The sequence below is a fragment of the Megalops cyprinoides genome, chromosome 21 (genome assembly GCF_013368585.1).
Source record: "Megalops cyprinoides isolate fMegCyp1 chromosome 21, fMegCyp1.pri, whole genome shotgun sequence".
Taxonomy (NCBI): domain Eukaryota; kingdom Metazoa; phylum Chordata; class Actinopteri; order Elopiformes; family Megalopidae; genus Megalops; species Megalops cyprinoides.
The window spans coordinates 26,339,285-26,356,931 of NC_050603.1; the positions used below are offsets into that span (position 1 = coordinate 26,339,285).

Genomic DNA, 17,647 nt, shown 5'->3' on the forward strand with positions numbered 1-17,647 from the left:
TGTTTGGCCACTAAAGAAAGAACAATAGCTAAGACTGCATGCATCTGTAAGCTGTGTACATTGCTGTGGATGGGAGCATCTGCTAAGCAGATTCAGCAAACATAACATTCTGCATCTGTCGATAGACACATAGCCATTGTCCGTAGTCGGGGATCAATGCACACCCTGCTCGCTCATCTTTAAGGGGATTCCAACTGCTACAGTAATTTCAGAACTCTGTGTTTTTCCTCCTTAAAAACTACTGCGGAGTCATTTAGTATTTCAGATTGGTGAAAAATCAATACCATCTTGCTGACACAGAGGGACCACCTGAGGCACAACCACCAAAAAGTTATTTTTCTTTCATAGAATTATTCAGAGGAAAACAAGGCCAATTGAAGGCAGTCCCTGTCAGCACTCTGTAAAGGTTAGAGGAGGAAACCATTTGATGAGAGAAATGGAACACAGTTATGAAATGGGTGGCCCTATTTCCATCACCTAGTCTGTAATGGTTACTTCCACTTACAGAGGGTATTCAGAGTGTATTCAAATTCCAGGGGAATATGAATATAGCATATTTAATATGGCACTGGATCAACAAAAGGAAACATCTTTCAATTGATGCATTATTTATGTAAAAACAAAAAAGTCCCATGTCATAAACAGCCATCAAAGCAAGTTTTGTAAAACATGCAGGAGAATGAGGCCGAGTTATAAGTGCATTGTGCCATAATATTTCACATAGCATGTTCTACAGTGTGAGGCTTGCTTTGTCTGTGAGCCTGACTGCAGCTTCTGTTTTAGGAAAAAACAAAAAGTTTAAAAAAAGTTTATGGAAAAGTGTAATCATTATTTTTCTCCATTTGAACTGGTGCAAACATTAAGCATGCTTAAATATGTGAGATATGAAAATTGTACATGATAAGAACAATGCAAATGATTTCCAGTGGTCCACATCTCCATTCTATTAATCTGTTTTGCATTTTAATTTATGTTTGTGTTTGTTTTTTTTGCACATCATAGAATAGCCTTTGCTTTTTTCAATTGTTATTTACATAAGGATGAGATGAGACACATGCAGTGTCATTTCCAGCAGCCTAATCTTAAATGTATGCCTCTAAACAAATAAGAGCATTTCCTATTCTTCTGGTTTTCAATGGCATTAATCTTCTGTAGGCAAACACAGACATTCCATTCACAGACATTCCAGATATTTAACTCAGCTAAAACTGAACATCCATAACGAACACAGCAATGCGAAGAGCACTGGATCTTGGGCATGTAAAATTCATACAGAATGCTGCTGCTCAGTTGGACCACAATGTCCCTATATTGTCCCATGCTTTACCCACCCTGCTCTCCCCTCACTTGCTACTGTTGAAAGCAGGCATCCATTTCGGGACGCCAGGGTTGGCCCACAAGGTGATGCGGGGAACATTATCTTTAATCCATCATTAGCCCATCCACACCAGCCAGGCCATTGCGCTCAGCTTCTACAGGACAGTTGGCTGCCACCCCCTCCTGCATCTGCACATCCAGGTCACGGCCTCCGTCTATCTTTAACCTATGTGGTGGAACAAGCTTCCTGTAGTGGTGAGAGCAGTGGATTTGCTAGCCACCTTCCATAATAGAAGACCCACCTCTTCAGACTGCACCTCAGTCCCCTACCCTAGTGTGATTTCTTATTCTGTTTATGTGGAATTTTATATGAGATACACTGTAGTTTTGCTACAGTGTATGTGGTGGTTTTGTTTGGAGTGATGTGTACAATGTATCATTGTATAAAACATAACACTGCTACCAAACATAATACTGTGTTGACCAAGTGTGCACTTGCATTGACAGTATTTTAGCACTGACTCATGTTTAAATATAGCTTGCAGCGTCCTTGTCAATATAACATTTCATGCCATTTTATTAGATGCACTTCGGAAGTCACTCTGGGTAAGAGCATCTGCTAAGTGACAGTAATGTAAATGTGTAAATGTAATATAACCTAATGTTTCCAGCAGAACCTAATAGCTGGTCAGTAAATAGAATATTTGAGAGCCATGTGAGCTTCACTTGCCTGATGATGTCACATAGGACAGACTCTCCCCACAGTAGTGTATCTGTAAGGTAACAATGTGCTTCCTAAATGTACCCCCCCCCCCTCTTAATACATCCTTAGTTAAACTCCACCTCTGACTGTCATTGCTCTAATCCCTGTGCTAACAGGATGGGTTGGCCCGGGTCAGCTCAAAACATCCACGTTTCCTAAACAAATTTGCTATTTCCCCACACACACATTCCAGCACTAACAGGCTGGTGTAGGAGAATAACTGACAGGCTTTATATGATTATGCACAAACTATGCTGTGTCCCTCACAGTTGTAATAGGATTTAAAGCCAATTTCTTTGAATTCTAAAACAGTTGAACATGTCATTACAGCTCCACAGGCACGGATGCAGTGCTGTGTGTTTTTGTGGAGTGTCAGTGTCACTTAATGTACTGTCCCACAGGGATGGTAAAATATAAACAATCACCCATATTTGATGGTAACATCCTACTTTCTGTCTGTGTGTATGTGTTTATGTGTGTGTGTGTGTGTGTGTGTGTGTGTGTGTGTGTGTGTGTGTGCCTTTGTGTGAGAAAGAATGTGCCTACGCTTAACACACTGTGAATCAATGCCTTTTGCTTAAATCACATTATCTTTAGATCGTTTTCCACCAGGCCTTTTTATAGCACCACATTTTGCCGAAAACTGAGAAAGAAAACATTGGGTGTAGCATAAGCTGTGCCGTCCACGCTGTAATTTACAGCGTTATATTGAATCCAGCCCCATGCGTCGGGCCTGAGGATGTGTTCCACATTCCAATCAGGCAGCAGCAGTGGATGATTCCTGCACCAGCACTGCAGCAATGCTGCCCCCTGCTGGGCTTCACTGCTCATAGTATTATTGCTGGTACACACTCAGATACATACTATTCGCCCTCTGTGACATCACCACAATGTTATTGCTATTAGACACAATACAGACTAGCCTCCCTCTGTGACATCACTATGACCTGTATGTATTTGTATGGTTAACAGCATTCTCCCTCCTTAACTGAGACCAAATAACACATGGAGCCACATTGGAGTGAACCCTCTTAGGCTCTTTCCCTCTCTGCCTTTTTTTGATGTCATGCCTAAAGAAAAGGGATTTCCTTAAGATCCTTGTATGAGACACCCAGCAGTTATTGTGTGGCATGTTTTGACTAAATGTGATCACCTTTTTTCCTTGTCTTCAGAACCCACCCGTACGACATGTGAAAACCCAGGGACACCTCGCTACGGCTCCCTCAACAGAACATCTGGCTTCAAGGTAAATCCCGAAACGTGACGCCCAGCTCACAGCAGAGAACCTTTAGCACTTTCTCCAAGGCCCTGGGTGGATGTGACCTCAACAGGTTTTAAAATATGACAGCAGTGGTGATTACACATGTGCTGATGATTGACAGTATCACCTTAAGGCTGCGTACACTGTAAACAGATATATGGAGGAATGATTCTGCTCTGTTTCTCACTGAGCTGTCTGTCCAGACCGCTTCACCCTATGCTCCAAATGTCATACTGGCAGAGCAAAAACCCAATCTGGAAATCTTTTCTGTCATCGAAGTTGGTGATGTGTCACCCCCTAGCAAATTTTATCCAATGGATTGCAGAGTTCGAGCTTGAATATTGCCCAGAGCGCTTTGGTCACAATATAGATTTCTTTACTTCAGCCCACCCCTTCTTCTGCTTCTACCGGCGTATTGGCTGATCTGAGAGGGGGGCCAGAGTTAGCACGGGCTCCTCCACACCCCCTAGCAGCAGGAAAGCAGATGTCCTGTATGACACCTGCTTTGGAAAGCTGGTGTGGGTTACTGGGTCACTGACATGCTCTCAAAATGACCAAGAATAGCAAAAGTGTCTTGCTGTGCTTTAAAACAGTATTCTGATCGAATCTCTTCATGGCCAAAAGCAAAGGTGGAAAACATTCGCAAGAGTGTGGCGGCTGAATTCCTGTAAGGACTTGAGCACAGAAGTGATTTCTGCTGGAGTGCCAAACATCGTCACAGCTCCCCGGGAGCCGCATCGCTCTCAGCAGGTCATACCTGTGGGAACATTACAGTATAAGCACTCAGCTGGAGGTAATTAGGGGGACGGCTTCATTATCATACGTATAGCTACAACAAAACACAGCTCTTGACTCTCGCAAGGCTCCGCCCCACCGCATACCCAGCAGCGCATAATCACTTCTGCTGGAGGTAGAAGCAGAGGAAGGAGGGCCGGCCCAAGCGGATAAATGCGCGGTCACACTCTGCAGGGGGTTCCAGGTCACACGCTGCCGCTGTTTGCATCACGGGAGAGTAAGAGAGAGTCCTTCTGAAAAACGATTTGGTTACACACCCACACACCTTCCACAATGGGAGAAAAATCATCTTATAGTCTGCCTTGATTTGTTAGCAGTAGGAAAACCAAATTTGCCTCATGTCTAGTTTTTACACTGAAGTGAAAGTAAGTTGTATAAGCATCTAATAATCTGACAGAGTCAGGGAGTGAAGCATGATGCTCTTTACATTGGTCGTGTACTGAGGATAGCTGAGGGACACCTGCATTGTACCCCAAAGCATCCACCCCAAGACCTGTGAAGCAACACATGAACAATATTCATATTTTTACTCCTTGCAAATTGTGAAGAATATGCCCAAGTAGCTCTGTTGTTAAGGTGCTTGCCTTGAGTGCAAGCTGAGCTTTGTAGAAGAGGTTTGGACCCAGGAATGTCATCAATGGCTTTGCGATGCCAGGGGTAGGGATAGGTGGGTTGCCTGCAATTCATCAGGCGCCCTGCAAATTGCTCATGTGATGTCAGCAAGTGCAGAGGTTGTTGTGGTGAGGCGAGACCAGTGTGCAATTGCCCATTCCAAAACAGCATTGCATAAAGAAAAGAGAGAGGACAAGGCTCATCCTGCGTGCGCCACTGCTGAGAAATCAAGGCTTGATGTAGTGGCAGGGTCAAACCGAGCCAAGGCTTCGAAGAGAACAGCCAAGTGTCAGGCTTTTCACACTCATAAATCATGTGTCTGGGCCTGAGAGCGCAGAAATGGCACCCGCTCGCCAGAGCCTTAATGGCACTGAAGAGGAGCGGAGGACACATTATATCCTGCAGATAATTCCTGTGTCTATTACCCATCAACTCTGTTCATTTTCAGAGGGACGAATTAATCAATTTATGTGCACAGCTGAGGTGTCACTCTGTGACAAATTTGAGTGATTCCATCTCTCTTTGACACTGGGTTTAATGTCAAAGGTAAAGCTTATCCTTAAAAGTCAGACAATCTATAAATGCAGTGCACCTCTAAATCACTGTGGGCTCCAGAGGAACCAGAGTTATATAAAGGTATACAATAAAAAGGTACAAAATGAAATGAAATAAGCTCTTCAAAGGCTCTTCTCTCTTGAACAGGAAAAGGAAACCCAGGCAAAATGTTTGCTTTGACAAACCAAGCATTAATAAGTTAGCTTTGTAAGACCCACCCACTTACTACAAGCTCTACTACAACCCTGTGTCCCTTCTGACCATTGCACTCTGCTACCAAACGGCATGTTGTGGTCCTGTCACATCGTGGCACAAAACCACTATCCAGAACTTTCACTGTTGTTGTCCCCCGATAGTAGAATGACCTTCCACACTTCCTCACTATTTTTAAGAAACATCTGAAGACACAGCTCTCCCATGCTCACCTGATCACCTGAATCACTACCACCTAAAGCAATCTCTTATGTCCTAAATTTATGTACTAGACAAATTGAATGGTTGAATGCACTTGTGTCTATACCAGCTAGCTTGTACCATGTCTGGCCAACTATTGAAACTTGGTCATGCAGCCCTTCTAATATTGTGACTCCTTGTAGGACTTTTGCTTGTGTTGTACTCTGCCTCACTTGTAAGTCACTTTGGATGAAAGCGTCTTTCAAATGAATAAATGTAAATGTAATGTAAATGTTAAAGTGTGATTGGTCTGACCAATTAATGGTTCGTTTTCAAATGAAAGTCTAAGATCAGACTATATAAACAGGCAAAATCCTAGTGTGTTTCAGAAAGGAAGGCAGACTACTGATCACTTTTCTGAGAAAATCCCTGGTGACCCCCTTTAAAAGGTGTGGAAACAGCGTTTGAGCACATGCTCATGTGTGGATATTTGACACTGGAGTTGGATCTGTTATCTTCAGAGGCAGCATGTTTGAAAGCAAGGGTGTAGAGGGGCAAAGCAGGTGGCACAGGCTTTGTAAGATGCATAGTGGACAGGCTACATGGAGGAGGGAAGTCATACCAGCTGTTACCTTGCTGCAGGCTAGCCCAGCACCTTGGGCTAGCTGGTTGTATTAGGGCCTGTATCTCCTTGCAGCTCCGTGCTGAATAATTGAATGAGTATAGGAAAGGTGATCCATTTGATCCAGGTTCCTGATTATGTTACACAAAATTAGGAAGCTGCAAAGCAGCATGCTGAGAAATCATAGCTGTGCAACAGCCTAGCTGAGAGGCCAAACCCATCAAGCCACACAAATATTTTAGGACTCCTCAAAATGTGTAATATAGGTTATATAACATATAATAATGTGTGTATTATATGTGTACATATACAGTACTGTGCAAAAGTCTTAACAAAACATGTCTTAAAACAGTTCTTTTCTATCTTCTCCATTAGTGTGTCAATAACAAATATCATATTTTAGATTTCTGAACATTTCTTTTGAAAATAGTGATATGTGCCACTACGATTAAATAAAGACCCTCCAAACCTTTTTTTGTAGGCATATACTCCAATTCGCCTTTTTCACCTGCGTCACCATATTGATTTCAAAACAAGACTTGGGTGGGTAAATGAATCTAGTTAAGCCAGCTAGTGGATGCTCGATGCTACAAATCTACTCTCTACTCAGTTATTTACCAGAGCATTTAAGGGTGGTCTTAGCTACCTACTTAGCTTCATTCATATTTCAACCGTGTTTAGTGATTTTAAAAAAGCTAGCTAGCTACCCAGCTGATGACTGTCATGTGAGATGACTGTCAGGTGCGAGAACGAGGTAGCTAGCAGCTAGCTAGATAACAGTATCGAAACACGATTAACCTATGAATGGATAACATTTTAATACTAATTAACATCTCACTAACACATACAGGGTACACAAACTGTTAGCCAGCTGGTGGACACTTAATTAGCTAATATAATATATAGCTAATCCATGTTTAGAGAGCTAAAAGAGCTAGCTAGGCAACATTACCTAGATGACTGTGAGATCGAGGTAACATTAGCTATGACATTAGAATGACCATACCCTAACACATACAGGGTACACAAACTGTGGGCAAGGTGTGCCCTTTTGCCTTTGGGCACAAGCAGTAGGTTTTGTGTCCATCTTTCACATGCCATGCCCAGCTAATGTCAAATTACCTCGGGGGGGGGGGACTGTTTGTTTACCCAACCAAGCCTCCTTTTCATTTTCAGTATGGCCGCAAGGTGAAAAAGGCTAATGCATGATAAAACAACTATACCTAACAACTAAACAAAACAGGTGGTAATCATTAGCAACATGAGCAGTTGATTATTAACAATTATTAACTGAAACAGAAACACCTGTGTAGAGGGAATAAAACTGGGTGAGGATCAGCCATACTGAAAAGGTGAGGTTGCAGAATAGATTGCTAATCTTACACCATGACGAGGGTGAGCATAGAGACACGACACAATGTGGTATCCAAGCTCTTCTGAAGAAGCACAAAGAAACGGGCAAGGTTGAGGACCAGACACGCAGTGGTCGGCCAAGGAAACTTAGTTCAGCAGATAAAAGACACATCAAGTTGACGTCCCTCCGCAATCGGAAGCTGTAAAGCAGTGCCACCAGCTCAGAGCTGGCAGCAACCACAGGGACCCTGGTACACCCATCTACAGTCCGGAGAAGTCTGGTCAGAAGTGGTCTCAAGGGAAGACTTGCAGCCAAAAAGCCATTCCTCAGACGTGGAAACAAAGTCAAATGACTCATCTACGCACAAAAACACAAGACGTATTTCTTTATTATTATTATTATTATTGAAAAATTTGACTGGTACTGTGTGCGTGTATATATATACATATATATACCTGATGTCTGTCGCAGGTGGGCAGTGTGGTGGAGTTCCAATGCCAGCCAGGTCACCTGCTGCAGGGGTCTACAACCCGACTGTGCCAAGCCGACCTCACCTGGAGTGGAACCCAGCCCGAGTGCATCCGTGAGTCCCACCCTCCTGCTGACATCATCCCCACCACAGCTACGCATGTTCTGCCTCAGTGATCTGCACTGGAGGAAATGAAGCTTGTGTCACACTGATTCCTCTAGTAAAAGTTCATACAACTTTGGACACTTTGATTGTACTGCACACATTTACTCAGCCTAGCTACCCATTAATTTGGTTGCTGAGCCTAGCAAAACTGTAAAAAAAAACAACCAGAACTGTGCTGACGTAATGCTAATCATAGGACTGTGCTAATATAATGCTAATCGTAGCACTATGCTGATGTCATGCTATCCATAGGGCTGAGCTAATGCAATGCTATTCATAGGACTGTGCTGACATAATGCTAGTCAAAGGAAATCAGTATTAAACACCAAATATGCGTCTGCACAACCACACACACGGCTTGCACCCTGTTCACTTGCCACCATATGTACAGTAATAGATAGATAGATAGATAGAGTACTTTATTTATTCCCAAGGGGAAATTCCAGTGTTACAGTAATAAAAGACACACATAACTTACAGAAACACACACATGTATACACATGTATATACAAAAAATTACTAAACTAAATAAAAATAACTGGAATAAAAATAGAATGTGCAAATTAAAAGTAAGTAAAATGTGCATTGTGCAAGTTGCCACTCAGTGGAGGAGTCTCCTCTCCTGGCGCAGAGGGGAGTCGTTGCAGATGGCTATTGCAGTGGGCAGGAATGACCTCCTGTAACGGGATGTAAACAGCAACAAAGATGGCGTATATGAACTCCCTCGGCAGATAATATGGACGAAAACTCACGGCTAACAGTTCGATGCCCGGGTTACAGAAATGCTCCCAGTATGCTTCACAGTAACATGTCTAGGATTACACCCTCTCTTGTTCACAAACACTGTTGTTCATAACCCCCCTCCTTTCTTCTTACCGCTCTGTCTGCAATCTCTGTCAACCCATATTGTCTGAAAGCCGGGGACGGTGACGTTAGAGTCCGGAATATGTTCCTGCAGCCATGTCTCGGTGAAACACATAATACTGCATTCCCGTTATTCCCGCTGTATCTTCATCAGTGCCCTGAGCTCATCCATCTTATTCGCCAGGGAACTTACATTCCCCATGACAATGGAGGGAAGAAATGGTTTATATTTCCTCCTCCTTGCTCTCCGTTTGGCACCAGCCCTGCAGCCCCGATGTCTCCTCCTCAGCTCTCCGGGGATTTTGGGTCTCAATCCAGGCAATAGTGTAGGTTTGGAGAGCGCAATCAGCTGGTCCTGAAGGTAAACAATATCCCCACTCCCGTTGGCATAGTGACCTGGCACAACAAAAATTAAAAGTGCCAGGGGTATCAGCAGAAATCCATTTAGCCGCACAGTATCCATATTAGCATGAAAAATCCTACTGTATACAGTGTTTTGGCCGAAAAAAGTGCGATAGAAACACAAGAACATACAAAAAACACGAGATGTTGACTGGAGCTACTGTAACAGGCTGCCACTAGCACGGTGCCATACTACTATATCCATAGCTTTCAAATTAAGCTGTGAATTGTTGGAACTGCAGTAGGATAATCTGCTTTACTTTGTGGCAGCAGGTATGTGAAGTAGATTTTTAAATCATGTGGGTGTGTGGAAGTAAGTTTACAGGTTCAACACTCATATGCTGGGCCAGCTGGCTGAGAATCAGAGCCCTCATGTACATTGTCTATGTCACCCTTCACCTGATTGGCTGCTCCAGACTGCCGACACAGCAGAGCCCAGAGGAACTGCCTTGTTGTGTCTTCTCTGGCTGCTGTGCATGCACACAGGGGCAGGCCTAATCTGTCTATGCCTTTTCTCTTCCCCATCACTCCACTGGCACCGCAAGCTTGCCCTAGCCACACCACCAGTGTAAAAGCACACACAAGGTGCCCTCTCAAGCCCCCAGCAACCCTGCCCCTTCCAGTTCCCCCCAGTTGTCGATGAAAACTGCACGTAGAGGAGCTTTGCTGACGTTGCAGATTACCAGCTGCCTCTCAGTTTAGCATACAGATTGAAGTTTTCCCAGCATTTCCAATTATATTTCCATTATACTATGGATACCATTATCTTCCATTTTTGGTTGGATGCTTGGGCTCAGACCAAGACGCACCCGACACTAAAATGTTTATTTCCATCTGTTAGCTATAGGAGGCTCCAGATAAGCTCCGTTCAGTACTGTCTGCCCACATTGGCTCATCCATTTTGCTAGTGCAGAGAATATGTCTTTCATAAGTGAGTATTGTGTATTGGGTGGAGTTTCCAGCCACAGTCAGTCCAGGCCATCCTGGACCCAGACACAGGGCCATCCAAACTATGGCCCAAAAGCCTTACAGAGGGCAGCTAAGGATGTCTTATTTATCCCCACTGATGTCACTTGAGTTTAGTATCTGAAGCTTAGGATGAAGGAAAGCTGGTACCTATTCTGTATTCTTCATTTCTATGTTCGGTCCATTTGTTCATTTAAAGCTTCATTTCTCCATAATGGTGCAACTTGCAAAGACGAAATGGGGGCCTGAAGGAGGAGGAGATCTTCACAGCCCCCAGCTAATCCACATCACTCTGAGCTCCCACACAGGAAGGCAGAAATCGATAACTCCAATATTAGATCTTGCCGGACTCTCCAGACAAAAAAAAAAAATCCCAAAAACTTTTGATCAAAGCTGAACCTTTGCACAGTTCCTCCGCCAAAATACAGAGCTTTTCTGTTTGATCTTGAGGGGCTAGGAGTTGGGGGGGGGGGGGGGGTGGGGGGCACAGGTAAAGGTGTGTCCACTCCGCACAGTCTGTCGTATGTCATGGACATCTGAGAGAGGCACGTCATCTGAACTCTGCCCTCCATCCCCCCCACCCCCCCCAAACTGTAACGGAGTCATCCAATTTCACAGTCGAGAGAGAACTGATGGGATCTTAGATTGCAGCCTACCAGTTTTTGCATGGGGCTTTTGTGCAGGATGGGCTTGGGGGAGAGTAAGCAATATCAAAAGTGTCCTGAGTCTCAGGCTGCTTTCAAAGTGTCGGCATCACAGGGCATCTGACCTGAGTCCTGTAGGCTGACCGGAGTGACAGCCTCTCTCTCCTTCACAGCCCACTCCTGCAAGCAGCCAGAGAGCCCATCCAATGTCAACGTGGTGGGGATGGACCTGCCCTCCTTTGGCTACACGCTCATCTACAGCTGCCAGCCTGGCTTCTTCCTGTCTGGAGGCTCTGAGCACAGGGTCTGCAAGTCGGACGGGACCTGGACCGGGAAGCCACCAGTGTGCCGAGGTACAGCACCATCCCCCACCAGCCTGACTAATCAACCGCTGCATAGGCACGGAGGCTTTTGCTTCCCATGTGTTGCCCACAGTCCTCAAAAACCTTTTCATATGTTCTCATCATATAAACAATGGATTACATCCTGCAATCCTGACTTTCAAAGCTCAGGCTGAGCTCAGCTTGTTGCAGGAAACCAAATTGTGTCAGTCCAAAATCAAAAAAGTGGTCCACATACAAAAAAGTTTGGTAGGTGGACTCAAGATGTTCAGTTTATTAAGTAAATGGGGAGTCAATTTAGAGTTGAGTTTACTGCCAAATTTTTTTGTACGATTGTACGATTTTGGAAATTTTCATACAAATGTCTTAGAAAGTGGTCAGATATCCCCTTGATGCTAAAAAGTCATGGCAAATTGATTTGATGTTAAAATGTGCAAAAGAATGCCAGACGGAGGCTAAAATATAAAAAAATAATTCTCCCTGTTTTCAGTCACTGCAAGTTAAATGCATCTGTCCTTCTTACTAACTCACAGGGCTGTCATTTCCATGTTGAGTCTAATGGTGTCAGTGTGCTGATACTGCCAACAGTTTGGTGACTTTTCAGTGTCACTGGTGTCCTTTATTTGTTGCCAGGAGCATCTGTGAGTGTGTGCCCTCACAGAGGAAAAAGCATCTGCCTCAAAAAAGAGCGCTTCCCCCTCCACAGTTTCGTCTTCAATGTAGCCTGGTTCCCTTTGAATTTTACTGTTCCAGGAATAGTCCTTGAAACCTGCTTACATTCAATGATTCGCCTTGAGATGTCATGATTTGAGTGGGAGCCCCATTCCAGGGTGAGGGATGGCCTGTTGTATGGGGTTACTGGGCAGCAGTATGGGGTTGCTATTGTGCAGGGAAGGAGCATGCACCACATGGGGGGGGTAAGAGAAGCAGTTCCCGCACCTGGCGGGGTCAGGGTTTGTAGTAAACAGGCTCACTGCTGCTGAAACGCACAGCTGTGATCCTCGGGGCCAGGCAGTAATTACACACAAAGCAGATGTGACGACTGTGGAGAGAACGTGGATGGTTAGCACTGAAGCACTGCAGTGATGTGATGCATTTTTTGAAACCATCTCAAGCAGGAAGACGGCTCAGGTCTGACTGTTTTATCCACGCCACATTGAGATACCATGAAACAGTTCTAAATGGGCTTTTGGCTCTATGTTGTTATCCTAAAACTCACTGCACTAAAACTGTTGTACTTTAAAGACTGTACACTAAAAATTAATATTCGTCTGTTTTTATTTTAGCGGGCTCCAAGTTATCTGACAAAACACATAAGCCTGTGCCAGGGACCCCCAGTCCAAAACTCAACGGTAAGCTGTTGTCACATTTCTGTTTCAAAATCAAATTCTTTACACATTTCTGTGTAAAGAATTTGATTTTGCTGTGCCTGGCCACCTCACAGCGAGGACAGATATGGTGTCCTTTATGTATTCCTTAAAAAGCCTGGAGAGTAGAAGGCCGTTAATGAGAAGCAGAGACTGTGCGCCATGAGCTTGACAGTAAAGCAGCAAGACAGCTGAGCTTCTCTCAGACACTTCTGGAGCCTCTTCTGGGGCTGATAGATAATCCTCCTGAAGTCTCCCTGACCTTCATATGACAGAATGCTTATTTAACATTTATAAACTCCTAAAGTTGAGCTGTTACAAAAAGAGTCAATTTTCAAAGTTTCACATCGGTGAGGCGAGGTCCAGAGTTCCATTGTCAGCGAACACTTAACAATGAACATTTTTTTCTTCCTTTTACTTTTGCCCATGCCATTTTGCAGTTCCGGATGACGTCTTTGCTCCAAATTACATCTGGAAAGGCTCCTATAACTACAAAGGAAGGAAACAACCAATGACTTTGACTATCACAAGCTTTAACACTACAACGGGTAGAGTTAATGTGACATTAACCAACAGCAACATGGAGCTGCTGCTTTCAGGTAGGAGGAACTTTCCTCATCCCCAGTCATTTTTCATGTGCAGCAAAGCCGTTCATGTCTCACTCCATTAACACATTCATGAGCACTGAATGTAATTCCTGCCATTTGCTCTTCAACCCAGATCAATACATATCTGTAATGGAATATTTAGAGGTATTTCACAGTATCTAGTAATTGGTGCTGTACGCGTTCATGGAAGTATAGCCTACCAGAGAAGTCCTTCAAGATATGACGACCAACCACTGATATTGTATGTGTGTATGTTAACAAGTCTCAGTGTGTGTTCGTTTATAAAGGCCATGTCACTCAATTCTTTCCACCCAAACACCAGGGCAGTCCTAGAAAATGTCATAGTAACAAGCTGTAAGGTAATGATACAGTGACAGTAACAATGAAAAATAACTTAAAATAACTTAAAGTTAAAGAATTTAAAATTCACTTAAAATAAGTTTCATTATTTTAAGTGAATTAAGTGTGTCAGTGTTCTTAGATGACAGACATACGATTTCCTCCCCACTAATTAAGCTCCTGCCTTTAATTTTGACTGTTGACCTTTAGCAATAATCACATGGAACTGTGAATGTGCACACTCTCTCATTTTGCATAGAACCAAACCCACACAGTAACAGGAGGAACAACAAACAAATTACAGCAGCAGGGATAAATTTTACAGTGGATGATTAGCTGGCTCTCTATTGAGTGAGATGATGTGGGAGCAATCCATTAAGGCAGTCTGTGCTGCATGTGCTGAGGCACAGAGATGAGCAGAGATGAGCTAAGAGCATTCCGATCATAGCAAAAACTGCACTGCAACAGTCATAAGTTAATCTGTCATTCCGAAACTTTTAGGCAGTCAGTATTCTTGTCCCCTCCCATTATTTCACATCTCCAATCAAACTAAAGCACTCTAGAGGCAAAGATTATCCTCAGCCTGTGTCATCCAGAAACAAGCATGCATGGGACCAGTGATCCTGGCAGTGCATGGACAGACAGAGCAGACACAGAGAATAGCATCAGCCAGTCCAGTAATATTACGAGTCTGTGCCTCTTTTCTGTGGGTGATGCGAACACATTAAATTTATATTAATTTCAGTTTGACTTGATACTTGATAGAGAGGCAGAATAATTATGTCTAAAGGCCATGACCAACATATAAAAAGGGACTTAAATGTTCCACTGAGAGGCACAGAAGGTCTTTTCTGCCTGCATCCATCAAACTATACAACTCTTCCCCTCTCTGCTGCAACATGGGATTGACTGGCACCTGATGCCCTGTGCTGTCCCCCCCCCCCCTCCATCCCCCCACCCCCCACACACACACACATACACACACACACACACACACATAATCTTTGCACATGGGACAACAATTGTTCTCTCGCCATCTGGTCAGGATTTGCACTGTATAGTTATCATTGTTATGCATATTGTACAACAATAACTGTTTTTCTACTGCACTTCATACTGTATAACAGCAATAACCTTACCCTTGTTTATTCTTGTTTCATAATTCATTATATACTATGTATATAATCATAGCACAAGGATGATAACTTCTCCATCTCACTATTCTCATTTATTTATTATATGACAGCTACAGAAGTACTGCACAACACATAATTGCACAAACATCTTTCCATTTGTTGTATTTTATACCTCTCTATTTATTTTATTCAATTTATTCTGTTGTTGTTTTTGATGTGTGCCGGACGGTGCAGTTGTGACACTCAAATTTCCTTCGGGATTAATAAAGTATTTCTTATTCTTATTCTTATTGTCTGTACGGAGCTTGCTGACATGTTGTTCTTTCCCTCTGAAACACAGGTCTTTATAAAAGCCAGGAGGCCCGGCTAATGCTGCTCATGTACCATGTGAAATCATCTACACACACTGCAGTGAGCAAAATCAAAGAGGAGACGTGGTCCATGGACGGTTTTGTAAGTTAGTCTGCACAGTACATTCAGAACTTAAAAATCTTCATCAAAGAATATAAAGGGTAGCAATAAAAGGAATCACACCCAATCAAGGAGTTGAGGGAAGTGGAGTACCTCACAAATCAGTTCTGGGACCTCTGCTGTTTCTTATTTATATCAAAGGGCATGAGAAGCAAAACAGATCAATTCACTGATGGCAAAACTCATGGGTTAAGAGGTTTGTAATTTATTAAAATAATCTAAGAATAATTTAATAGAATTCAGAACTGGGCAGAAACTTGGAAAATAAACTTTCACTTTGGCATTGGGTGGACCATATGAATTTAAGTACATTAATTTTAAGGAAGGTACCATTTTAGAGTAAGTACAATATGAAAAAGACCTGGGCTTACATAACCATAGAGTCATTGTTATCCATGGTGAACATACTTGTTCTAAAGAGAAAGGGATGAAGTGGCAACCATACACTTCAGCAACAAGTGGATTTAACAAATAAGATTGTTCAGTGGATTAAATGTCCATTCTGTTTGTCATTATTCTTACAGGTATCAGCAGAACCAGATGGTGCCACATATGTCTTTCAAGGCTTCATACAGGGTAAAGACTACGGCCAGTTCGGACTACAGAGACTAGGTAACTAATATCATTCGATCTGTGTCACATTACCTCCTTACAGATTTATATCTGTCCCTAGGTTTAACAGACCTTTGCAGTCACAAATTTAATTTATATTTGAATCAAATAGCTCATCAGGCAGCAAATGAAAAAATAAAAACAATACATGTGCTTCTTCTTGAAGTGATTTTTAGTGCTGTAGCTACTCAGCTAAGCGGCTTACTGTTCATAGATGCTTTCCAGCTATCAAATATGTCACAGTTACCAATTCAAGTACTTAATTAGCCACCAAACATTAACTAGTTATCCGTGTAAGGAATTTCCTATGGTTAAGAAACAGATACTTCCCCTCAAGTCTTTGTGCCTTTTTGAATACATAAACATACCAAACATATTATTACGGCTTCTACTACAGTGTAATAAAAATAAATCTTAGGACATTGAAAACTAAGAATCTAATCAATGGAAAGAGCATTTTTATTTTCTTCCTTTTTTCAAGCATTGACAAATAAATTCAAGACATTGAATGGAATTTCTTCGCCTTTTAAAGACACTTGTTTGTTTGAACACCACATGGATGAAATTCTGACATTTATCAATAATGGGTCTATAGGAATGCTCTAGAATTCTCTCTGAATTCTTGACTCATAGGGTTTTTGCTAGCAAGCCTATCCACTCTCATACACACTGCTGTACAAACACAAAAATTAAATCCTCATGCTGAAATGTTTTCTTGTTACATTACTGGACAAAAATCTATATTGTGTACACGGTGTTTACTCTAAGGCTGTGTTCACATGTAGCGTCTTTTTTGAAGCTGTCAGCGTCTGTTTTACATAATAATCCTATTATGTGAAGCACAGTGAACTGCATTTGCCAAAAAGAAAGACGTCTTTCAACTCTGCGTGGTGTTCTGAACACCAGTTTGCTACCAAAAGCAGGACAGATCCATACCATGCATTTTGTAAACTGTGCCAAACAGACATTGATGTCAGCTCCATGTGGATGATAAAACCACAGCTGCAGAGCTAACTAAGCTATTTCACACGGTGAACCATCACCATTCCTACAGGAGCCTGGACTGTTGCGCTAAGCTCAATAGACAGGTCTATGAAGACTCTATGGTCGCCAAAGCACTTACGCTCGGCAGGACAAAAGTACAAGCATTGTGTTCCAATGTTTTAGCCCCATACTCTACAGACATAGACGTGAACTACATTAAAGAAAACAACATCCATTTTTTTAAGTCTGAAACATGCAATCCCATTTGAGCAATTGTCTGAAGCAGTGAATGTCTGCAATCTGGATATTGACATCCATTTTTCCCTCGCTACTGATGCTTTGAACAAGGGGGCAGCCAAATGCTTTCCAATAGTCCTCCAATATTTTCACTTTGCAGCTGGAATTCAACACGCCCTGCTTTATTTCTATGGCGATAGTGATGAGACTTCGGAAGCCATTGCCAATCAATTAATTTCGAAGCTCGAAGCCTCTGGTCTGGAGCTGAAAAAAGTCTCAGCTTACATAGCAGACAATGCAATGCGTTAACTATGGCAGACACAATAGTGTTTTCCAGAAACTTAACCTGGCCCAGAATGGCATTCGGTCT

General features: G+C 42.8%; 1 protein-coding gene across 2 annotated transcripts in view; it reads left to right on the top strand.

Moving 5' to 3' along the window:
• csmd3b (CUB and Sushi multiple domains 3b) overlaps positions 1-17,647 on the top strand; it is a 523,594-nt gene that overhangs the window by 503,208 nt on the left and 2,739 nt on the right. For both annotated transcript variants that reach the window (XM_036516253.1, XM_036516254.1), the window contains 7 exons: positions 3,253-3,326; positions 8,144-8,255; positions 11,356-11,535; positions 12,810-12,875; positions 13,331-13,489; positions 15,314-15,426; positions 15,969-16,056. In XM_036516253.1, the coding sequence (XP_036372146.1) occupies positions 3,253-3,326; positions 8,144-8,255; positions 11,356-11,535; positions 12,810-12,875; positions 13,331-13,489; positions 15,314-15,426; positions 15,969-16,056 (792 nt within the window). The remainder of the gene's footprint in view (positions 1-3,252; positions 3,327-8,143; positions 8,256-11,355; positions 11,536-12,809; positions 12,876-13,330; positions 13,490-15,313; positions 15,427-15,968; positions 16,057-17,647) is intronic.